Source organism: Astyanax mexicanus, chromosome 18, assembly GCF_023375975.1.
Source record: "Astyanax mexicanus isolate ESR-SI-001 chromosome 18, AstMex3_surface, whole genome shotgun sequence".
NCBI lineage: Eukaryota > Metazoa > Chordata > Actinopteri > Characiformes > Acestrorhamphidae > Astyanax > Astyanax mexicanus.
The window spans coordinates 39,539,698-39,564,249 of record NC_064425.1 but is presented as its reverse complement, the minus strand read 5'-3'; the positions used below and the strand labels follow the sequence as shown (position 1 = coordinate 39,564,249).

At 36.3% G+C, this 24,552-nt stretch overlaps 3 protein-coding genes across 4 annotated transcripts in view; 1 reads left to right on the top strand and 2 right to left on the bottom strand.

Annotated features, from left to right (window-relative positions):
* Positions 1 to 1,258: 1,258 nt before the first annotated feature.
* si:ch73-14h1.2 (putative ferric-chelate reductase 1) lies at positions 1,259 to 7,545 on the bottom strand. Its single transcript, XM_007245151.3, has 5 exons — positions 7,434 to 7,545; positions 5,640 to 5,835; positions 3,953 to 4,086; positions 2,745 to 2,842; positions 1,259 to 2,651 (listed from the first exon to the last, which is right to left on the bottom strand). Exons 2-5 carry the CDS (start codon positions 5,833 to 5,835, stop codon positions 2,426 to 2,428), a joined length of 654 nt encoding a protein of 217 aa, XP_007245213.3. The 5' UTR covers positions 7,434 to 7,545; the 3' UTR covers positions 1,259 to 2,425.
* A 2,417-nt stretch (positions 7,546 to 9,962) lies between these two features.
* Positions 9,963 to 18,838, top strand: LOC103029907 (putative ferric-chelate reductase 1). Its single transcript, XM_022674253.2, has 6 exons — positions 9,963 to 10,807; positions 11,196 to 11,385; positions 12,109 to 12,251; positions 14,676 to 14,773; positions 16,266 to 16,341; positions 16,445 to 18,838. Exons 2-6 carry the CDS (start codon positions 11,196 to 11,198, stop codon positions 16,517 to 16,519), a joined length of 582 nt encoding a protein of 193 aa, XP_022529974.2. The 5' UTR covers positions 9,963 to 10,807; the 3' UTR covers positions 16,520 to 18,838.
* A 1,288-nt stretch (positions 18,839 to 20,126) lies between these two features.
* Positions 20,127 to 24,552, bottom strand: part of agla (amylo-alpha-1, 6-glucosidase, 4-alpha-glucanotransferase a) — a 51,678-nt gene continuing 47,252 nt past the window's right edge. For both annotated transcript variants that reach the window (XM_049466884.1, XM_049466883.1), the window contains exons 31-34: positions 24,339 to 24,433; positions 23,572 to 23,659; positions 23,308 to 23,441; positions 20,127 to 21,670 (exon numbers count right to left, since the gene is read on the bottom strand). In XM_049466884.1, coding sequence (XP_049322841.1) covers positions 21,553 to 21,670; positions 23,308 to 23,441; positions 23,572 to 23,659; positions 24,339 to 24,433 — 435 coding nt within the window. In that variant the 3' untranslated portion in view covers positions 20,127 to 21,552. The remainder of the gene's footprint in view (positions 21,671 to 23,307; positions 23,442 to 23,571; positions 23,660 to 24,338; positions 24,434 to 24,552) is intronic.

The following is a 24,552-nucleotide window of genomic DNA, read 5'->3' as shown; positions in this document are numbered from 1 at the left end:
TATATATATATATATATAAGATTGAAACCACTAATTCTATTACAATTACAATTCTATTTTGACGGTCTAACGCTGATTCTCTTGTTCATATTAAAATATTTACATTAAAATTAAAAATGTAAATAAATTATTAAAATGTTAAGAAGAAACACAAGTATGGTTAATTGTGATTAATCACAGAAGATTTTTGTGATTTATCTGATATGTTTTTATTGATTGACTCTATTAATGTATTATTTAAACTACAAGACTAACTACTTAGATACTCAGTTAGATATTTAGAACTGAAAAAAAAACTTTATACAACAGGCTTTGTTTTTGGTGCTGCAAAAAATACTAATACTTTATTCTAATACTGGAATAATCAGCAATAAATGCTAAGTGAGTGTCTGAAATACCTACAGTAGTCTAATTTCCAAACATTAGACAGAGTTTTCTGCCCCAGATTCAAAACTCACACAGGTTGCCAGATTGATGCAAGCAACAACAAAGATAGTGGCAAGCAACAACAAGTCTTACTCTGTAGTTGATCAGTGAATATATATAAATTTTAGTGTCTAAAAAGTCTCTCTACTATGCTAGTGGTGATGGTAAATTACCCAGCTATGGTCAGCAATCTTACTGAAGCTCAGTGATTACCTGTTCAGCAGAAAAATAGCCAGTTCATCTGTTTTCATGGCTGCGGCACACTGTTTGAGCGCTGTTGTCTATACCTGACAACCTGGGGTGTGAAAATAGGAATGGGGGAATGGTGATTAGCAATTTCGGAGGCTAATTCCTAAACTAATTTCTTTGTCATACCAGACATATAATAAAAAATATAAAGTACTGTCTGAAATTCTGCTAACAAGAGCTGCCAGTGCTTAAATTAAAGCATGTTTCCTTAATATCTGATGATACATCCTGATCATGGTATGAGTTACTACAGAAAATATATCCCTTAATGGTCTTTTAAAGTATAATGTTAATCACCTCATGTTGTGTATTTCCGTTTCTGTTAAACATGTTGAGATATGAGTTTTTAAATCATATCGCCCAACCCTACTGCATCTGTGTTTGAAAGACCTAGCCACGAATCAGGTGCTTGTGAGGGTCTTAGCTTAGCTCTTAGGCTACAGTCTTCAGTCACAGCCCCCAACCCATCCACTTCAGCAAGGAACGCAAGTTTGATGCAGTTAACAAATAAGCTTTATTAATCATACAGCCTCTTTAAAATATATTTGAATATATACAAAAGAATATCTCATTAATTAATTTAAAATATGACTAAAATACAAAAGAGCATCTCATTCAGGCATTTTATACATCTTTAACACTTAGGTAGACTGTACAAAAAAAAGGTACAATGTATTTAGAGCTGTGAATTGTTCACTTCGGCTAAAGTACAATAATTTTTTTTTTTCCATCATTAATGTTTAAAATGAATATTGTTGTCATCAAACCTATGAAGGGACACATATGGAATCGTGTAGCAAACACATAATTCTGATGTGGTTCTGGATGAGTTAGAGCACAAGCCGTGTAATAGTCAATAAAGTCACAAATAATTTGGTGGGACTTCTAAGCAACTGAAGGCCTTTCTCCCATTGGCTATTGTTAATATTCCTGTTAGGAACACTCAAATAAGAACACTGCTGCATGTCTGCAGTTTAATGAAGGTCACAGGGACAAGCCAGTAGGCTATTAGAGCAATGTAATTGGATGGATGAAACCAAACATTTTTTGGTTTAAATGAGAAGATTTCTATGTTTGGAGAAATGAAAGCACTGTATTTCAGCAGAAAATCACACCTATCCCAACTGTGAAACACAGTGGTGGTAGCATCATGGTTTGGGCTTATTTCAATGCATCTGGTCCAGGGCGGCTTCTGAACTACACCAAAAAATTCTGAATTAAAATGTTAGAACATCTGTCTGTGAGCTGAGTCTCGGCAGGATGTGGGTCATGCAACAAGACAATGACCCTAAGCAAAGAAATAGTTCAACCAAAGAATTTGGAAAGTTAATCCTTTGGAATTGGCCCTTATTCCAGTAGAAATGTTATTTTACTGCACAGGGGAAACACTAGATACTAAAAACAAAGTTTACATACTTTTATCACTCACATATATACAGAAAATATATATCGGATATCATTTGCTCGATTTGGGTCTCTTTGGATTGGTTTCCTGGACAGGGATAATGATTACTCCTATCTATTCAAATGCTGTGTAGTCCAAGACTAGGCTTAAGCCTTGTTTGTAAAGACTGCCCTGTAATGTACATTTAGGATTTTTTTTGGGAACATCTGATAAAGTTTTAGGATAGAATCACACATAAATATAAACAATTCTAAATGGTTTACTATCAAAGTGTATGTACTGATGCATATATATATAAAGCAGTGCTTATTCAATCCCAAGAATGAACCTGATGATAAAAGTGTCTCAGTGTGTGTTAGAGAGGGTCAGGAGCATCACTGGGAGCAGGAGGAGGATCGAGGAGCTGAAGGAGAGTGGAGGGCTGCTGTTTGGAGTCACGGTTCCGTTTAAAGTCACAGCCGTTGAGCTTGATGGGACAACGATGGTCGTGTTTGGGATTTCACCAGCAAACGCAAGCCAAGAGCTTCTTACCCCGACCCAGAATATGGAAAAGTTCTGTACGAATGTAGCTCTGAAAGACAAAGACAAACACAATATGAAACTTAATAAAATTCTAAAACTTTAACCAACCACAATCTGTATTTTGGTGTTTAAGCAGACCTACCTAAACTCGATATCCCTAAACTCATTGTCCGGGGCCGTCCACGTGGCCTGGATAGTTGTCTTGTTGACATTTGATGTGTGACTGACAGCTGAGGCGACCTGAAAAAGAAGAGGCAATGTAAGAGTGGTCGGTACTTTTAAAATAAATCTTAATAGAGGGTTTATAAATCATTTATAAAGGAGTTTAACCCTTGTGTGGTGTTCGGGTCTGTGGGACCCGTTTTAATTTTTCTTCAAATGATACTAAAAAAATATTTTTTCTAACTCAAACTCATTGGCATTGGCTCATTTTTTGTAAAAAAAAAAAAACATATATCATAACACATTTTTGATAAACACACACTGTACACCCCCCCATTCACATTTATATTACATACAGTATATTTGGCCATGGGCTAATAAACATTGCTTCATTTGTAAATTTGAAACTAAACAACTAAACTACTCATATCTTGAGTTTAATTCATTTTCTTTTACATTTTATTAAAAAAAAAACTAATAAAAAAAGAGTAGCACTTTTTGAAAGAAATGCAACATAAGAAAGGTAAAGGGCAAATATTAACCATGTAAGCTGTTTATATTGCTTGCAATTTAGGTGAAGCAAGCATGTGTAAAGCATTTTAATATAAAATTGCTTAATTTTGCTGAATTAAATACAAGTAACAAAGTAAACGAGTAACAAAAAAGATGAACACCACACAAGGGTTAATAATTGCTCTGATAAACATGCATGTGGAATTCATTGCCCTTTCTGTTTATTTGCTGCTGTAAACTTATTTATTGTTATTGCAATAAAATATATGCTTTTGTTTTTGTCATATTTTGGATACAATGTTTTGAATACAGTATGAATAATATTTTTAAAATCGGCGGTTATTTTACAAAAACATATCCCAAGCTTTGAGCATCTCAAAGAGTGCTGTTCAATCCATCATCCAAAAAAAAAAAAACAGAAAAAGTATAAAGTATTCTACAACTGCAAACCAACCAAGACATGGCCGTCCACCCGAACTGACAGATCGAGTAAGAAGAGAACTCGTCAGAGAAGCAGACAAGAGGAGCATGGTCACTCTGGAGGAGCTGCAGAGATCCACAGCTCACCACGGCCTCTGGCCCCAGCTTTCCATCCTGAAAAGCTTCTAGTTATACACAGCTGAGTCTTAGACTGGAAAGGTTTGAACCCCTGCAGCAGAAAGAGGCTTTACTCACAGTGCTGCAGTTGAGCAGCTGAGCTTCAGTCCCCGTCACACTGAACGTCCCGATTGGGCCGACTCCTGCATCTGCTGCCCGAGCCTGAAGCAGAAAACCCTTAAAAAACCCGGTTTCATTGGCCTGAAGGGTCACTGTGGAAAAAGCATACCATCAAAGCATTAAACTTCACCCATCTGCAGTGAATATACCTTTAGAACTACACACAGGATCTTCTCTCGCTCAAGATTTTATATAATGTGTCTTTTGTGTCGCAGCATAGTTGTTTTAAATAAAAAAATAAAAAATAAAAAAAGAAATAAAGATTTAATCTGAATGATTGTATTAATACACATATGGAGGAATAACAATAACCTTAATTTTAAAGAGCTTTTAAATACATTTTAAAAACGATTCCGTGGCATATTTTTTAAAAGTTTGGATATTTTTTTTTAAACAATTTATGCATTTCACGTTTTAGTCTAGGTGTTTTAATAAAAATACCAAGCTATTCTAGGGCTCCGAGTGGTCCAGCAGTCTAAAGAGCTGCCACTACGATTAGGAGATCGCTGGTTCGAATCCTGTTTATGTAGCTTGCCATCAGCTGCCAGAGCCCTGAGAGAGCACAATTGACCTTGCTCTCTCTGGGTGGGTACAGTAGGTGATGCTCTTTCCCCCAATCACTCCTAGGGTGATGTTGATCAGCACAAGGCTGCGTCTGTGAGCTGATGTATCAGAACAGAGCTGCTGCGCTTTCCTTCGAGTGCACTCTGATGTTTCTCAGCAATGATGAAGCAGCAGTTCAAAAAGAGGCAGAGTCTGACTTTACATATTGGCCGAGTAAATTGGGATAAAAAATAGAAATAAAATAATACTATTAAAATAATAATAAAAAATATTAAGCTATTTAAACACGTCTGAGAGTTCCCCGTCCACCCTGTTATTTTGGAATAACTCAGCCCAATAATATAAGAGGCTTATTGGAGACTAACTGCGCCTTGTCTTGCTGGTCAAGCATAATTTTGGAGGTGAGACAATTATTCATTGTCCGTCCTGCGTGCAGCTTGCCGTAACAGTGTGGACAAATGCAATAAACGTTCAAACACTTGAATGTTATTTTAAACACAGTAAAATCTATGGAGTTAATTTTGTGGCAAGTTTTAAAGTTTTAAAAAAGTGTATGTTGCAAATTCAAAATAGCAAAAAATATACCATATTTGTGTTTGAATTTTGCCAGTCTTTGCTTTCATTTTTATGGATTTTCTGTGGATTTTTGTGGATTTTGCTGCTCAAGTCTTTTGCTTCTCTCGTTTGAGTCAGCTTATAGATATATATATTTTTTTGCTTTTATATGTATATAATATGTATAATAATTGTAATAATAATATTTTTTTGGCACAAAGTGACCTTCATAAAAATCACTTCTACATGCCTTTATAGTGTATATAGACAAAATAATTGACAGTTCAGGGGCACTTAAGGGGGCCAATCAGATGTCAGCTGGGGCCATTGCCCTTGTGGCCCCACCCCTAGAACAGCCAGTGAGTGAAAAATGTGAAAAAGAGACTAAGCTGCAAAATATGATTTCTAGGTAGTCTGATGTCTCAAAAATTGGATGAATAATAATAAATTATTATTTTTTTTTGTTAAAAGTTATGAGGGTCGAAAGCCACAGTATTCTGATTATGACCATCTGCTGTAATCCCACCTGTAATCTGCTGGCCGGCCACGTAACTGGAGCTGTTTGAGATGACGGAGAAAGGTGCAGGGGTCGACATTGAATCAACAACATGATTTGGTATCATTCTTTCACAAGCAGGAGTTACAAGACCATTTGGGAAAGCTAACACTGTGGAGAGAGAGGACCCTCCCAACAAAAGCAGTACAACAAAAGCAGATTGCATCTGAAACAAACAAACAAACAAACAAACAACAAAAGAAAACACAGTAAATATACACACACAGAAATACATGTAAAATTATGTTTGTACTCCTGCTGCTAAAACATTGTAGCTGCCAGTAAGTCAGATTTAATGTAAATATATATATTTTAATTCTGCATGTATAAAATAGCAATGTCTAACATTAATACTTTTTTATAAATCCAGATTTAAAATACATAAATACAGATTCTATACAAATCCCTAAAGCACTTTTTTTTTTATCACAAAACATCAAAATCACAAATTACAATAATTTAGTTGCATGTTTTCAGTAATGTATTCACATAATAAAAGAAATATTGTTTTAAATTACAGAAAATCTTGTTGCTTTTTTTTATAAAAGAATCAGGAGAAATTATAGTAAAATGTCTTGAAGGAAGTTAAACATTTGGAGAATATTTTATATAAAAAAGGTTTCAGGACTCATTTTAAAATTTAAATTGTATCTTTATTGCTGATTAAGAAGACTAATGCAACTGTGTAATGCATTTCTGCATTTCCCTGTATCTGCCCTATATCCAGGCTACAGCAGTTTAGCTCCACCCACTCACACTGAAATTCTACATCCTCGAATGAGACACAGTATGAACAGCCAATCAGAACAGAACTCATTGAAATATTTAAAACAGCCGCTTGTTAAATGAGAAAATCTCACAAATGCATATCATACATAAGTGGACTAAATAATAAAAGATAAATAAAAATATATATAATTTAAAATAACTTTGAATCACCAATAATATAACAACTTATGGATACAATCATTAAGTATCATTAAGTTTTAAGTCATATCATATAATTATATACCTTATAATATAAGGTTTGAATTGTTTTTCATTCATTGTTTTAACTACAAACTGTATATTTTCTACTTATTTCCAATAAGTCAATATAGATTTTTGATATGAAACATAGATTTTTGTTTTTTAACCTGTGAGTAATGCATATGAATCAACATTACACTATATTAATATATTATTATATTATACTTTGACAATAGATCAATCTTTTACTCTTTAATCTATAAGTAGAATATAGAAATGACAATTTATTGGCAATTATATTATTATTAAAGTCTTTTTTAATTCAAAAATATGTTTGTTGAATTAAAAAAAAACATTACTTTTTCTATTTAGTCTTAAGGTAACCGTTGTATGAAGCTAAATCTTTTAAAGGAGTACATGTCAAAAACAGCATAAAACATAAATGAAACAAAAAAACATATGAGACCCAAAAAATAAAAAATAATAAATACTAAGTAATATCTGGAAAAATGCCTAAAAAAAAACACACACAAAATAAGAAGGTTTTACCAGTACATTCCTACAGTTTAACTTTCTATTTTAATTTTTTATCCAATTTCTCAAGAATCAGTAAGAGATATATTATTGGATTTTATATATATATATATATATATATAATTGAAGCCACATTCAAGTACACTTTTTAATCATTTACATTAGAATACCTATTTTTTAAATCTATTAGGAAATAACTTAAATAAATAACTTAAAACCAAAACTAAAAAAAAAAAAAAACAGTTTAAGCAGCAGGCCTACCTTTCCTCAGAGCGGCTGTGTGTGTGTGCTATATGCTGTAGTCCAGTGTACGTTAGGTAGGATGATATGAGTGTGTATCTGTGTATCTGTGGGATGAGCAGGAGTATATATACACACCAGCTCTTCCTCCTAAACACATCCTTATTACTGCAGCATCTGGGAAGGAAGCAGGAAACAGCGGAGATACGAGGTTCGATCATGTGGAACAATGGAAGTATAAAGGTGAGTTTATTCTGTGGAACGGAGTTATTGGGGTTATTTTAGGTTATTACACAGAACTTCTATACAACTGACCACTGATAAACATTGAGTTAATCAGTGACAGAATCAGTGACGGAGATGTACATTTGAAACCAGTTTGCAAGTTTACATACACTATTAAAAAAAAAAAACATATATGCATGTTTTTTTTTTCTCACTGACTGACATGAAACGAGAATAAAACTTTCCCGTTTTAGATGAATTAGGAATACTAAAATTATTGAGAAAGAGAGATTTTAATGAGAGAGATTTTTTTTATGTCAATTTAATTACTTTTCTGCGAAGTCAAAAGTTAACATACATTTTATTAGTATTTGGTTTCATTGCCCTCAAACTACACTGCTAAAAAAAAATAAAGGGAACACTAAAATAACACATCCTAGGTCTGAATGAATAAAATATTCCAATTGAAAATCTGTATTTATTACATAGTGGAATGCGTTGATCAATGTAAATCAAAATTATTATCTCATGGAGGTCTGGATTTGAAATCAAACTCAAGATCAAAGTGGAAAATCAAATGACAGGCTGATCCAACTTCACTGGAAATTCCTCAAGACGAGTTAAAATGAGGCTCAGTAGTGGGTGTGGCTCCACGTACCTGTATGACCTCCCTACAACACCTGGGATTAAAGCGTCAATCGACTCCTGGACAGTCTGTGGGGTTCATGATGTTCCAGATGTGCTGTATTGGATTCAGGTTTTGGGAACGGGCAGGACAGTCCATAGCATCAATGCCTTCATCATGCAGGAACTGCTGACACACTTCAGCCACATGAGGCCTTGCATTGTCCTGCATCAGAAGGAACCCAGGGCTCACTGCACCAGCATATGATCTCACAATATGTCTAAGTGTCTCATCTCAGTACCTAATGGCAGTCAGGGTACCTCTGGTGAGCACATGCAGGTCTGTGTGGCCCTCCAAAGAAATGCCACCTCATATTATTACTGATCCACTGCCAAACCGATCATGCTGGAGGATGTTGCAGCAGCAGAATTTTCTCCACGGCATCTCCAGACTCTGTGCCGTCTGTCAAATGTGCTGAGTGTGAACCGTGAAGCTTTCATCCATGAAGAGCACAGGGCGCCAATGGTGAATCTGCCAATCTTTGTGTTCTCTGGCAAATGCTAATCGCCCTGCACGGTGTTGGACTGTAAGCACAAGCCCCACTTGTGGACGTCAGGCCCTCATACCACCCTTATGGATTCTGTTTCTGACAGTTTGAGCAGAAACATGGATATTAGTGCCCTGCTGGAGGTCATTTTGCAGGGCTCTTGCACTGCTCCTCCTGTTCCTCCTTGCTATCCTTATGCCACTTTGAATAGTTTGGCAGTATGCTTCGGGTCATTGTCCATTTGGAAGACCTATTTCTGCCCAAGCTTTAACTTCCTGGCTTAATGTTCCTTCTTCATGATGCCATCTGTTTTGTGAAATGCACCAGTCACTCCGGCATCAAAGCAACCCTAAAACATGATGCCTCCACCCCCATGTTTCACAGTTGGGATGGTTGGGATGGTATTCCAGAGCCACTCTCCCCCTCGGCATTGATAACAATTCTCGCTGCGTAACTACACTGAGAGTCTATATTTTTACAACTAGGGCTGTGTCTCTGAAAACATTTTGTAATTTGAGTTATAGAGCTGTAAAATTGGGGGGTGAGGGTTGGGAAGGCAGGTAGCATTCTCTGCTGCAGTGCTGTTAGCCAATCAAATGCGATATGTTTGCATATATAAATATTTATGAGCAAGAGACAAAATCCTGTCTTTCTTCAAAGACCTCTAATTCAGTGAAATAAAGCAGGGCTAAATAGAAACACCTCACCACTTTTGTTACACAAAAAACGTCTCACATGGAATTCATTAATACTAGACATCTCAACTAGACATTTTAAAATGAATTAAAAAACGATGGAATAAGACCTTTAATAATATATAACTAACATCAATTATTTAGACATGTTACCATGTTACATGAACCATGTCTTAACCATGTATTAACAATGTTTATTACTATGGTAAGTACTGTTACTTAATGTACCCTTGTTGTAAAGAGTGTGAAAGAGTTATCATTTATCTGATAAACTTTACTCTGACCCTGCCTGCTCCTCGTTACCAACGTTACAGACACAAACTGGGCACAGCTGACATCATCATTAAACTCAGAACTGGTCAGACTGCATAAATACTAAACAAAATAGAAACACAAGATCCTGCTTCTACGCCCACATGAAACTGAACTGCCCAGTATAAGAACAGCGCTAATCCCACTCTCTCCTCACTGCGTCTCTCTCTGTTCCCATCACTATTACAGCTCAGCTCCTGCAAAAGAGCGAGGAAGAGTGTGGAAGACTGTGGAAGAGTGTTGAGGAGTGGTGAAGACTGTGGAAGAGTGTAGAGGAGTGGTGAAGACTGTGGAAGAGTGTAGAGGAGTGGTGAAGACTGTGGAAGAGTGGCGAAGACTGGTGAAGATTGTGGAAGAGTGGTGAAGACTGTGGAAGAGTGTAGAGGAGTCGTGAAGACTGTAGAAAAGTGGTGAAGACTGTAGAAGAGTGGTAAAGACTGTGGGAGAGTGGTGAAGACTAGAAAAGTAGTGAAGACTAGTGAAGATTGTGGAAGAGTGTAGAGGAGTAGTGAAGACTGTAGAAAAGTGGTGAAGACTGTAGAAGAGTGGTGAAGACTGTGGAAGAGTGGTGAAGACTGTGGAAGAGTGGTGAAGACTGTGGAAGAGTGGTGAAGACTGTGGGAGAGAAAAGTGTAGAAAAGTGGTGAAGGCTAGTGAAGACTGTAGAAGAGTGTAGAGTAATGTGGTGAAGACTGTAGAAAAGTGGTGAAGACTGTAGAAGAGTGGTAAAGACTGTGGGAGAGTAGTGAAGACTGTAGAAAAGTGGTGAAGACTAGTGAAGACTGGAAGAGTGTAGAGTAATGTGGTGAAGACTGTAGAAAAGTGGTGAAGACTGTGGAAGAGTGGTAAAGACTGTGGAAGAGTGGTAAAGACTGTGGAAGAGTGGTGAAGACTGTAGAAGAGTGGTGAAGAGTGTAGAAGAGTGGTGAAGACTGTGGAAGAGTGGTGAAGACTGTGGAAGAGTGGTGAAGACTGTGGAAGAGCCTGAAAAGTAAGTAAATTGTATATCTTTAGTGTAATCTTTGAGGTATGTCTATGATAACTGGAAAACGACAGAATTTCTAGACTTCCCAAGATTGTTTTAGCTTTGCTTTAAATTTTAGGTTAAATAGGTTTTAAATATCTCAATAATAAATCAAATACAATACTAATCTTCCACAGTAGTACATGCATGCAGTAAAAATGGTTTTAGAATAGTTCTGGATCAGGTATTTAACCCTGGATGTGAACACCCTATACTTCAGTTATTCAGTTTTAGAAACAAATTACTGCCACGTTACTTTTTTTTTTAAATTGTGAAGTATGAAACACATTGTAGCTCATTTAGGGTTGTGTACTTTCTAATGTATGAATAAAAATTGTAATCCTTATCATTTCAGATGAGTCTCCTGCTGTCGGTGTTGGTTGGGATGTGCAGTATTGGGTGGGGTTCTGCTTATTCTATAGGGAACATAAGCGTTGTGTGTGACACTATGATGCCGGGGCATGGCTATGTCCCTCAAAACACCACCCCGCCTTTCCGAATCACCGCCAGCAACACCACCTACGCTCCCGGCGACTCCATCACAGGTCAGTCCTGCCTCCTCCTCCTACTGACAAACTACTGAGTGCTAAATTAAAGTTAAAATACACTAAAAAGTAAACAAACTTAAGTGTAAAAGTATTAAATTTAATAGTATATTTAATTAATAAGAGATAAACAGGTCTGTTTATCATGGTATGAACAAAGGTGTAAAAAGTATTCCCATTCATTACTCTGCAGGTAGAAGAATAGATACTAGGATTTAAAATACTTCTGCCAAAGTTGAAGTATCAAATCAAGCTTCTCACTCAAGTAAAAATGTACTGGTGTACTAAAAGTACTGGTTTCAAAAATACTTAAAAGTATTAAAGTAATAAATGCCATTAACGACAAAAGCTTAGGCCACACCACAGAGTCCTATAGTGCACTAGAAAGTTCAGATAATCGTGTGAAAATATCATGAGAAGAAGTAAAAAATGGTCTGAAAAATTACTCCAGTAAAGCATAGATAACCAACATTTCTACTTAAGTAAGGTTAAAAAAAGGATTTGTACTTTATTACTTGACAACATTTGACACCTGTGTATGATGTGTTGGTGTGTGTTGTGCTGGTACAGTGAGTAGATCAGATACAGCAGTGTCCTGCTGGAGTTTTTAAACACTGTTTTACACTCAGAGAAACAGAAGAGAGAGAGAAACAGATACAGGACTACAGTCTGGAATTATAGAACTACAAAGTTCATGAATTAACATGAATTCTTTCCTTACAGTGTCTCTGAGCTCAACACAGAATGGAACGGTGTTCGTGGGCTTCATGCTGCAGGCTCTCAGGACTGTGAACGGGGCACCAGTGGGCTCTTTCAGCTCCTCAAACAACAGCCTGTTCAGACTCCATAGCTGCTCCAGCGTGACGGTACCTCCAACACATTACACCCTTTTAGGGCTGGGGCGACGCGTCGACATAATCGACGTCATCGATTACGAAAATACATCGATTTGCATAACGTGCGTCGGCGCGTCGTAAATATGTTAATTAACACGGTAACATAGAATCATAGAACTATTATTTAATTAAAATGATTTTTAAGAACAGCTAAACACAGTTCTGCAAGTCAAACGCGGAGGAGTTCACGTGCGAGAGAGAGAGAGAGAGAGAGAGAGAGAGAGACACACACACAGAGAGAGAGAGAGAGAGAGAGAGAGAGAGAGAGAGAGAGAGAGAGACACACACAGAGAGAGAGAGAGAGAGAGAGAGATTCGCTTGTTCTGGTGAGAGTTCATATTCTAGTCCCATACATAATTCTGCAGCTCCCTCAGTGTTTTCTGCCGTATTTTGCGGCTAGCGCGAGCGCTTACAACTGACACCGCGGACCGCGAGGTTTTGCCGCGCTTGTGCCGAATCCGACTGTCTGCTGAATCTGACTCCCGCTTCGCGGACAGAATCGGCACAACACCCCGTTATTTTCGTTATTTCTTTTTTTTTTTAAATAAAAATATAATTAAAAAACAGACGCCTACATCTCGGACTATTTTCTGGAGCCCGGGTCGGATTTACGGGCGGGCCTCGGGTCATGTCGGGTTCGGGCAGAGAATCTAAGCTCTAGAGAGCTTGGACTCCGGAGAGCAATCTCCAGCTACAAAAAAACGCCAGCGGGCATCTAAAGTTTGGGAGCATTTCACGCAAAAGGGCAACAATGTGGTCCTCTGCCATACGTGCAAAAGGAGCACTTGAAGCGCAAACATCCAGGAGCACTATGTCAACAGGGTCACACAGTAAGTTACCGTTTACATCAGGGTCTCCGCGGGTGTCCTTAAAAAGACTTAAGGCTGTCTACCAAAGGTTTTAAACCTGCCACAGGCAGAAATTATACAGTTTTGGTTTATATTTGTGCATGGCATTTCGCAGTTTCCAGAAACAGTAGCATTATTCATAAGTTCAGGTGTTTAGCTAAGCTAGCTGCCTTAAGTTATTTTAGCTAGCGGCGTCGGCGCTGCGGTGTTACACCGTTTTCTGTCACCGTCGGAATTTTGTGACCAGTGCTCACGGTTATGAGCGTTCATTGGCAAAACGGAAGCTTTCTATACCTACACCTTACCCTCAGCCCTAAACTTAACCGTTTTGGCCAGTCGGGGTAAACATTAGAAACGAACACGTTTCGAATCGGCCAGTGCACCGGTCTGCTGAGAACTACTTGCCCGTGGTCACAAAATCTAGCGGTCACAGAAAACAGTGCAACACACGGTTGTGGTGTATGGGAGCTTATCCATTTTTAGCGTTATAGATCTAAACGTGTTGTACATGTAAGTGATTATAAGTGTGGGGTTTGATTTAGTAGGCTTGTGTTGTTGTTGTTGTTATTATATATAAATATAGTATTTTATCGTTTGCTTTAAAACGTAAAATAATAATTATTTAAATATGTTTCTCAATAAATAGATTAGTCGACTAATCGAAAAAAATAATCGTTAGAATAATCGTTTAAAAAATAATCGTTAGGGACAGCCCTACACCCTTTACATAGATACACTGACATGACATACCAAAAGTCATGGGACTGCAGTATGTAAACTGGTCATAAATTGTTGCTTTAAGGGAATGGCTTGGACAATGAAACTGAAACAACTGGTTTTAGATCACAATAATTTATTGTGGTGACTGACAGTTCTGGTGGAAACAGGAGAGTTGAGCTGCACATTGAATTCTGCCGTGATTTGATCAGCCGTGGTTTTATGTTTTTTGGATACAATCCGGGTTAGCACCCGAACATCCCTTTCAGACAGCTTCCTCTTACAGCGTCCACAGTTAATCCTGTTGGATGTGGTTGGTCCTTCTTGGTGGTATGCTGACATTACCCTGGATACCGTGGCTCTTGAAACATCACAAAGACTTGCTGTCTTGGTCACAGATGCTCCAGCAAGACATGCACCAACAATTTGTCCTCTTTTGAACTCTGGTTTGTCACCCATAATGTTGTGTACATTGCAATATTTTGAGCAAAACTGTGCTCCTAATCTGCTAATTGAACCTTCACACTCCGCTCTTACTGGTGCAATGTGCAATTACAGTTTCATTGTCCAACCCCTGTACTTTTGCCACTCACAAATGTAACATTGGATAATTTTTCTTAATAAATAAATGAACAAGTATAGTATCTTTGTCTCATTTGTATAACTGGATTCTCTTAATCTACTTTTAGGACTGATGATGTTTTAGGTCATATTTATGCAGAAATATAGAAAATTCTAAAGGATAATACGTATATAACTGATTTAAGATAGATTAATTGGGTTAAAGTCTTTTAAATATACTATTTTTTAATTAATATTTCTCCTCCAGAACTCCACCATCAGCCATGCAACCGGAGCAGATAAGGCACAGTTTGTAGCCACCTGGGTTGCCCCTCCTGGATCTTCTCCAGGCAACATTCAGTTTTGGTAATAGAACCTCATCAATAAATACCCCTGTTAAAAAAACTTTTTTTAAAGTATACTCAACATGGAAAAGTACATACTTCAACATAAAAATTAATACATACTTATACATACAATACATGTTCTATTTTGAAACAAATTATGGCTACTTACGTACAATTTCAGTTGTAACGAGTTGTCCCCCTGTCACAGGGGGACGTAGTGCCCTCGCACAACAGCGCAAATCGTACCGGGCCAAACCAAGAAACCGGTGAAAGTAATTTTGAGGTCTCACTGAGTGTGGCAATTTTCAAGACTTTTCTACCCTATTAAACTGGTGAAATACCTATTTAAAGTACAGGTGGCGCTATAGCACTGTTAAAACATATGCATTTGAAATTCTACTTCTAGATCAAACAACAGCCTCATTTAAGCAGGCCGGTCAAATTTTGTGAGCTTTTCTCAATTATAACTTCCTCAAAACTCCTAGCATTACCTAGGCGTCAACCACCTGTTTTGATGTGTCATCTCAAAAATTCAACCGTCCGCCATTTCGTCCTCGTTTGAGATTTAGACTATTCCTTCACAATTTATCATCAGATATATTCAATGTTTATTTTTACCAAATACCAAGAGAATTCATAAAATTGTCTAGGAGTAGTTTGACAACATACGCAAAGAATGTGTGTAAAATGCAGATATTTCAAAATGGCCGACTTCCTGTTGGGCGGAGTCACTCCTACCAATATTGAAAACGTGTCTAATGATATGTTTTGTGTTTTTCCCAAGTTTCAGGAATATTTAATCATCTGTGTTCAGACCGTGTCATTGTTTCACTTTAGTTTAGTGTTGCGTCTCTAGTAAATCAACTGTCCGCCATTCCGTCACCGTTTTAGCGATCAACTATTCCTTTGGCAATTTTCATCACATATGTATTTTGTTCATCCACAGCTAATTTAGAGGTAATCTGACAAAAACTTTAGGAGCAGTTTAAATGAGTTTGTAAAAAATTTGTAAAAATTTCAAAATGGCCGACTTCCTGTTGGGCGGATCTTAAACAATCCAATCGCAAATATGTGCAGGGTCATAGTATCTACATTCCTACCAAAATTAGAGAAGATTAGACAAATTTTGACAGATCCACAGCTAATTTACTAACCGTACAAATTAGGGGGCGCTGTAGAGTCCGCTAGCTACACATGAAAACATTTTTTGTGGTCTAAAACCAGGTGTTCCAGCTTCGTTGTCCAACCCCTGTACTTCAAGTGTATTAAAAAAGGTGTTTAAAAAAACACATACTTAAATCTAAGTTTGAAGCAGTTAAAAAAAGCACTTAAAAGTACAATTTAATACTTATATGTTGTGTTTAAAGCTTTTATATCTTAATTACAATTGAAATATACTTAAGTTGCAATAAAAGTGAAATAAGTTGTTCCAAAATAGTACATTTAGTATGTATTTAACCACATATTATAGTGCATATTATATGTGTATGTGTTCTGTGGTTCTGTTTCAGCGCAACATTTGTAAAAAACTTTGTACAGTACTGGACCATGGTGAAGAGTCCCGTCATCACGTCAGCCAGTACAGTGGTGAGCAATGAATGTGTTCAAATTCACTATTTATAATCAATCACAATTATTATACATCATAAGTAGCTAAACAGTGTTTTCTTTATCTTCTTTCGTTCCACAGATTTCTGTTTCAGCTCTCGTCCTGTGCTCCAGCGTCCTGACTGCACTGACTGTTATCTTCAGAACAGTCTCCTGAACTCAACATATTCCTGCTGAAAAATCCTGATCAACACCAGAATCTCCTGGTAGCAGGTTTTAGACTGTTTAAGCTAAAGTTTAATAGTAGTAAAAAGGAAGTATACTTAAGAGCATTAAAAGTATGATAAATTAGGTGAAGAATACTAAAAGTATATTTTCTATTTAATATACTTTCTTTGTATTTCGTTAAAATGTATTTTTAAGCGATATGCTTTAAATTATACACGTGTTGATAGAAAATATACATATGTAGCGGCATTAAGGAATATAAACTATGTGAATCAATACGCAAAGTAGTACATTTACAATATACTTCAAGAGTATTAACACACTTAAATCTACTTAAGTTTGCAGAAGACATGAAAAAAAGCACTTAAAAGCAAAAAAAAAAAAACCCTAATGCTTTTATGTTGTATTTAAATATACAGCTCTTGAAAAAATAAGAGAGCTCTTTCACAGTTTCTGAATCAGTTTCTCTGATTTTGCTATTTATAGGTTTATGTTTGTGTAAAATGAACATTGCTGTTTTATTCTATAAACTACAGACAACATTTCTCCCAAATTCCAAATAAAAATATTGTCATTTAGAGCAGTTATTTGCAGAAAATGAGAAATGACTAAAACAACAAAAAAGATGCAGAGCTTTCAGACCTCAAATAATGCAAAGAAAAAAGAAAACGAAAACAAGTTCATATTCATAAAGTTTTAAGAGTTTAGAAATCAATATTTGCTGGAATAATCCTGGTTTTTAATCACAGTTTTCATGCATTTTGGCATGTTCTCCTCCACCAGTCTTACACACTGCTTTTGGATAACTTAATGCTGCTTTACTCCTGGTGCACAAATTCAAGCAGTTCAGCTTGGTTTGATGGTTTGTAATAATCCATCTTCCCCTTGATAATATTTCAGAGGTTTTTAATTTGGGAAAATCAAAGAAACTCAAGTGATCTCTTATTTTAGCTTTCATAAGTTGTTTCAAAATGGTACATTTAGTATGAATTATGTGAAAGTATGTGTTGATTTCAATGCTAAAAGTATGTACTTTTTCATGTTAAGTATAGTTTTAAAATATATACTTAAATGCACTTTTCTTTTACAAGGGTCAAAATCTGCTCATTCACATAAAAAAAAAAACATGCGGCCAAAATCGAAGGTGTCAAAAGATTCCTATTCATTACTCTGTAGGTAGAAGTATAGATACTAGGCTTTAAAATACTTCTGTAGAGGTTTAAGAATCAACTCAAACTTTTTACTCTTTAAGTAAAAGTGTAAAAGAGCTGGATTCAAAACTACTTAAAGTATAAAAGTAAGCAAAAGTAATGTAAGTAAACTTTAAGTAAAAGTTTAAGTAAATTTTCCAAGTTTATATTATACAGTAAGTATACTAGGATCAATGTACTTGTGGTATACTTGTAAGTGTACTATTTTAATACTTCTTGGGAATAAATTGGCCCAATTTTAGTATATAAAAGTATACTTTTAAGTATGCTTTGGGTGTACAAGTAGTACACAATTTGAGTACACAATTATTTACTAATGTAAATAAAACATAGATGTAAACTAGTAATGTACTCTAAGTGTACTACTTGTACACTTGAAGTATACTTGTAGTGTAGTGTAATTTAGTTATTAATTTAGTAAACTTAGTTTAAACAAGTAATACTCTGAACTACACTAAAGGTGAACTTATAGGTGTACTATAGGTTTACTACTTCTATACACTTCTATTCCACTTTTTAGCATATTATAATATACTTTTAAATATACTCTCAGTAAACTACTAGTCTAATGATTTTATATTTAAAGCATATTTAGAAGTCTTTTAAGTGAACTTAAAGTAATTATACTTACAGTTTACTTATATTTTATTTATGCAGTATACTACTAGGTTTAGATGTAGGTCTTTTAAACTGTCCTTTAATCAGATTTACTAATAGAGTACATATATAAAAAATGAGCTAGAAATATATTTATGTTTATTTGTTCTGTGTTGGTTAATTACTTTTTAATTACTTTTAAATACTTTTGTACTATTTACTCTTTATTTAGTATTTACTTTATATTTACACTTTATTTAGTATTTACTTTATATTTTCTCTTTATTTACTATTTACTTAATATTTGCTTTTTGTTTACTATTTTTAAGGCAAGAATACTTAATTGTATTTTTCTTAAGTATTTCTTGACCAAAAGATTAAGTACAAGTATATGCCAAATATACTTAGACTTCTGTATACTTGTCAGTATAAGCCAAGTGTACTTACTGTATTTTTCACACTATAAGGCACACCAGATAATAAAATGCACGTTCAATGAACGTCTATTTTCTGTTCTATTTTCGTACATAAAGCGCATCAGATTATAAGATGCATTATTTGACAGTAGTAAGGAACAGGGGTGTCGCCATGTTTTTCTTTCTAATTCAGCAGGTCTCGCTGCAGGGTGGTGGTGAGGTTAGTTAACTTAGTTAACTAAAGCTAAGCTAAGTAAATAAAACACTTTCTTTTTTTTTTAAGCAGACGAGCACTAAATGTTAATCTACACTGATTTCTCTCCTGAAAACTGTTTAACTGGGTGAATAAAGCCCTTCCGTTTTTTTACAGTAAGCTTAGATTCCCAAATTTCTCCAGCACTAAGGACTGGAGCATCAGGTTTAGCATTAGCAGCTAACCAACAGCACTTAGCTTGGTTAGCAGATAATACTAATGCTGCTCCAACCTCTAAACTAAACTAAAACTCCTGAATAAAGCTGAACTTCAGCAGAGATTTGTTATTGAACGTGAGAAACCAGAAAGAAAACAAGCTGAAATGAAATAGGAGTAACCTAGTAGTCTGGTGTGGCAAAACTATACCATGTGCTGGTCAAAAACTCAGTTTGGTGATGCTGGTGGATCAGCTAATCTATCAAAAACCCACTCAAAGACATGCTCTCTATACTGGCCAAAACCTAAACTGTTCAACCAGCTTAACCAGCTTTTGCTGACTGTGCTGTTTTTTTTTTCAGCAGGGTAGGTAGTTTCACTTTATGGTAATTCAAGCATCAATACAAACAAAAGATAACACTTTATTACTTTACCTGGAAGAGAACTGGAAGTAGAAGCTAAATACTATAAAACAGAACATCTACTCTAAAGACCTGCTTATTTTACCACTCAAGCCTTATGTTCATCATGTCCTTTATCACCATCAACAAGCTCTACAATACAGAGTTACTATATTCACTAATACCACTCACAACTTTACTACTGTACACAACACAAGCCTTATGTTCACCATGACCTTTATCACCAACAACAAGCTCTACAATACAGAGTTACTATATTCACTAATACCACTCACAACTTTACTACTGTACACAACACAAGCCTTATGTTCACCATGACTTTTATCATCAACAACAAGCTCTACAATACAGAGTTACTATATTCACTAATACCACTTACAACTTTACTGTACACAACACAAGCCTGAACCAAGCTTCATGGTGCACAAAATAAGGCCGCCAGTATCTAATCAGACCACACCCTCACACTTGGTCATTTTAACTGCATGTAGTTTGTATTTGTAGTTTGAATAGTTAAATGAAATAAATCCACATTCAAATCTTTCTGTTTATCTCTCTGTTTATTTCAGTGTCTCCAGTGGTTTCTAATTGCACATAGCTGTGTAAATTCCATTAAGTGAATTCACAGGGAAAACAGAGACATTTCATACCAGCCCTTCTACAGTAAACACGCACAAATACAACACAAAGACACACAGTTACAGAAACAGCAGCAGGACTACAGCCATTAAAATTCAGTCACTCAAAGGGAACTGTGGATTAGAGGAAGACTAAATGGGAATTGAAGGCAGCTGTGAAATGTGCCCAAGTGCTGGGATACGTGAAGTGGGTTAGACCAAGGATTAGACATTCTAGTGATACTGGCAGAGCACAGGTTCATGTAACCTATTGTACCGTACAGTGCACATACTATAACCTACACTGAGTCACCAGTTTATTTAGTAAACCTACTGCACACTATATGTGCAAGTGATTGTGGACAAACCTTCTAATAAATGCACAGATGTAAAAATGCCCTTACAGCTAGTTTAATAGTCATACTGCCAAAAGAATAAGACTTGCTGGAGCAGATTAATAAACACAGTTGACCCCTACAGCGGTCTTGTCACTGGATCAAATCTTTAAATTCCCTTCCAAAGCCTTTTCTAGACAGTAGAAACAGTTACTGCAACAATAGCAAGATAAACTAGTTTTCAATGCCCTTAACTGTGGACAAAACATTGTATTAATTAACTTTTGTCCATATATATATCCCTTTTACCTACACTTAATGGCCATTTTATCAGTTTACTGGATGTTCATGAAGTTTTACTGCATCCCGTCTATCTCAGTATGCTTTATAATACACTGGCCACTTTATTAGAAACAACTATGCTGGTGCCCTGCAGCTGGAACACTAATCCCAGCTCAGGTGTGTTAAAAAACCGGTAATACTTTGATATCTTCCAGTGGAAAGGTCTATTAACCAGTATGGTACTCAGAATGGTCAGCGGTGTTCCTTCTCTAATCAAAGACAGAAATGTGTGGTTGGTGTGGCACAGTGGATGACACCACCACCTGCCAGTGAGCAGGTAGGAGATTGTGGTTCAATTCCTGGTCTGGGTGACTATGCTATGTTATATACCAATAAGAGTCTTTGGGCAAGACTCCCAACAAAACACTCGACCACCTCTGTAACCGGAATAACCTTTGTAAGTTGCTCTAGATAAAAGTGTCAGGCAAATCCAGTAAATGTAAATATATAAATGCAAATGTGCACAAATACGGGCTTATGGCTATTGAGCATAGTAGGTAGAACCCAATAAATCCAATCTAACAGGTAGGTGAAGTAGGTACAGTGGGTAGTACCTAATAAAATGGCAACTCAGTGTATACTATGTTTCTATTGCCTTCAAGAAGCACAGGTACATCCAGCAGAAAACTTGGGGGAAGCCCTCCAAGTCTGGTGGATCTCAGCTTCTCAAAGCTCACAGATCATACAGGACCTCCAGAACAGTAGCAATAGACCAGGCCTGTGTCTCGCAGCTGAAGGAGCAGTACTGGCCGTTCTCATTGGTCAGTTCTGGCAGACCCTTCCAGGGGGACCTTAAAAAAAAGAGACAAGAAAAACCATGAACAGCCCTTCCATTTAAATTGGCTCCACCTTGAGGTATGGTGGTAGTGTATGGGGTGTTAGTGTGTGTTGAGCTGGTACAGTGAGTGGATCAGATACAGCAGTGCTGCTGGAGGTTTTTAAACACCTCAGTATCACTACTGGACTGAAAACTGTCCATCAACCAGAAATACCCACAGATGAAGGACTAGAGGAACACTAAACAGATTTAGAGCTTCTGTCTTTGACTTTACTTTTTCTACAAGGTGGAGCAGCTGTAGGTAAATTTTATAGAATTTTTACTTTTTCTTATTTGATCTATTTTTACATTAGTTGCTTTGTAAGCCCTGGTATCTACAGGGGTTGGACAATGAAACTGAAACACCTGGTTTTAGACCACAATAATTTATTGTGGTGACGGACAGTTTTGGTGGAAACAGGAGAGTTGAGTTCTGCCGTGATTTGGGCAGCCGCAGTTTTATGTTTTTTGGATACAATCCGGGTTAGCACCTGAACATCCCTTTCAGATAGCTTCCTCTTACAGCGTCCACAGTTAATCCTGTTGGATGTGGTTGGTCCTTCTTGGTGGTATGCTGACATTACCCTGGATACAGTGGCTCTAGATACATCACAAAGACTTGCTGTTTTGGTCACAGATGCTCCAGCAAGACGTGCACCAACAATTTGTGCTCTTTTGAACTCTGGTATGTCACCCATAATGTTGTGTGCATTGCATTATTTTGAGTAAAACTGTGCTCTTACCCTGCTAATTGAACCTTCACACTCTGCTCTTACTGGTGCAATGTGCAATTAATGAAAATTGGCCACCAGGCTGCTCCAATTTAGCCATGAAACCTCCCACTAAAATACTAAAATAACAGGTGTTTCAGTTTCATTTTCCAACCCCTGTACAATAGCAGTGTTTCAATACATCCAATACATTTACACAGTACTGTATATTATTAAACCAGAAAACCATTACACTGTATACAGTACCAGTCAAAGGTTTGCACACCTCTTGTCATGCAATGGGTTTTCTTTCTTTTTATGATTTTTTTTTTATTGTAAATTTAACAATAAAGACTATATTAAAGCTATACAGGAATACATGCAGAATTATTAAGTAAAAAAATGTTTTATATTTTAGATTCTTTTAAGTATCACTTTTATCTTTGAGGACAGATCTGCACACTCTTGGTATTTTAATCTCAGTATCTTCATGAAGGGGAGTCACCTGGAATAGTTTTCTCTTAAAGGAAGGAGTTTCTGGAGGTGCTGAACAATAGTTGCTGCTTTTTCTGCACGCTGTGAAGCTCCAGCTCATCCCAATTAAATCACCTCAAATCACCATCTCAGTTCATCAGGTTTAGATCAGGAGACAAACACTTTATTTTTTAGTGTTTCCTATTTTATATATGTCCCTTAAATGTTTTCATGTCTTTAATATTAATCTACAACGTAGAAAATACATTAAATAAATAAATAAAGTGTGTGAATTTTTTAACTGGTACTGTATTTGGATCTGAATACCAATGTAAACACATTTATTTATCACCCAACCCTAAAATTCTTAATCCTACCATATCACATCACACACACATCAGTACAGAGAGAGTGTTGCTATGATTACCGTTCCAAATGGACATAATGACGAGACAGGACATTCTTCACTAAATACACCGTCTTGTCGTAAGTTTCCTTCCCAAGTTTCTTGGCGAAGTATAACTTGGCACGCAGGAAGTAGCCGACCGGCCAAAGCCATTCCTGATGAGGAAAAACAAATAAAACACGCAGGAGATAAGAATCCCATTAACTGAAAGTAAGATGTAAACACAAATAAGGAAATATCTGGATTTCTGACAGGCATGAGGAAGTGAAGTTGGTGTTTTCTTACAGGGCCTTGGTGGTAGTTGAAGCCTTTGGCTAGGTTGTAGTTGTCATTGTCCAGTGAATTGTCATAAACGCCACAGTAAACCATGTCACTGTTCAGGAGAAGTCAATAGAAACCGTGACTCAGCAGAGCGAAGATATAAACAGGTCAAAACTACAGAGTAAATTAAGCTTTTCTGTCCGAATAGAATGACTCATACTTAGGCCTGCCGTGATAATTACATTACTTTTTAGTTTAATCCGTTTAGAAAACTGTTAGTTGAACTATTTAGAAAATATATAATTTGTCCTTATTTAAATATATGGATTGCTGGTGTCAATCATTAAAAAAATGTATTCAGATTAATCATGACAATATTCAAAAACAAACAAAAAACACAAAAAAGACATCTTTTAAATATAATTCTTATGTTATCTAAATATTATTAAGAACTAAATGTGTTTGTTTGACTGTGTTTGTTTTGTGCCAGATCAGCAACATACTGGCTATTTTATGGCATCGACAATGTTCGTGACTTGAGCGTCACAGACTTAAATCAGTTTCTTCATATGAAGTACTTTCAGAAAATTAAAAGTATTTTAGCTGGAGGAATCCATTCAAACAGTTCTCTCATATTTGTAAATTAATAATTAAAACTTCACTGCTCATTAAAACCCACTACTCCACTGTTGTCATTATATCAATTACTTGTAGTCACAAATATGTAGTATCAGTACTTCTGGGACAATTTGTTATTAACAAAAAAGTTATTGAGACTGGTCTCCTCTTACTCTGGATCTAACGTCTTCATTCCCAGTGGTCCCAGCAGCTTCTCAGCCATGTTCAGAGCCTCCCAGGCCCTCTCAACTGTAAACAGCTCTGGTGCCTACATACAGAACAAGACATACTCTTACAATTTAAACTGAATACTGGCTATTCTCAGTCTCTACTCACATAACATAGCATTCTATAAAATAAAGGTGCAAGAAAGGATTATTTAAGCAA

Bases quoted from the DNA above. Each gene is read 5' to 3' on its own strand.
- si:ch73-14h1.2 (XM_007245151.3), bottom strand. From the start codon at position 5,835: ATGCAATCTGCTTTTGTTGTACTGCTTTTGTTGGGAGGGTCCTCTCTC. The intron at 4,087-5,639 runs GTGGGATTACAG...CTTTTTCCACAG, and splicing joins GGCCGGCCAGCAGATTACAG to TGACCCTTCAGGCCAATGAA. The intron at 2,652-2,744 runs GTAGGTCTGCTT...TTTGTCTTTCAG, and splicing joins TTTAGGGATATCGAGTTTAG to AGCTACATTCGTACAGAACT.
- LOC103029907 (XM_022674253.2), top strand. From the start codon at position 11,196: ATGAGTCTCCTGCTGTCGGTGTTGGTTGGGATGTGCAGTATTGGGTGG. The intron at 14,774-16,265 runs GTAATAGAACCT...GTTCTGTTTCAG, and splicing joins CCAGGCAACATTCAGTTTTG to CGCAACATTTGTAAAAAACT. The intron at 16,342-16,444 runs GTGAGCAATGAA...TTCGTTCCACAG, and splicing joins TCACGTCAGCCAGTACAGTG to ATTTCTGTTTCAGCTCTCGT.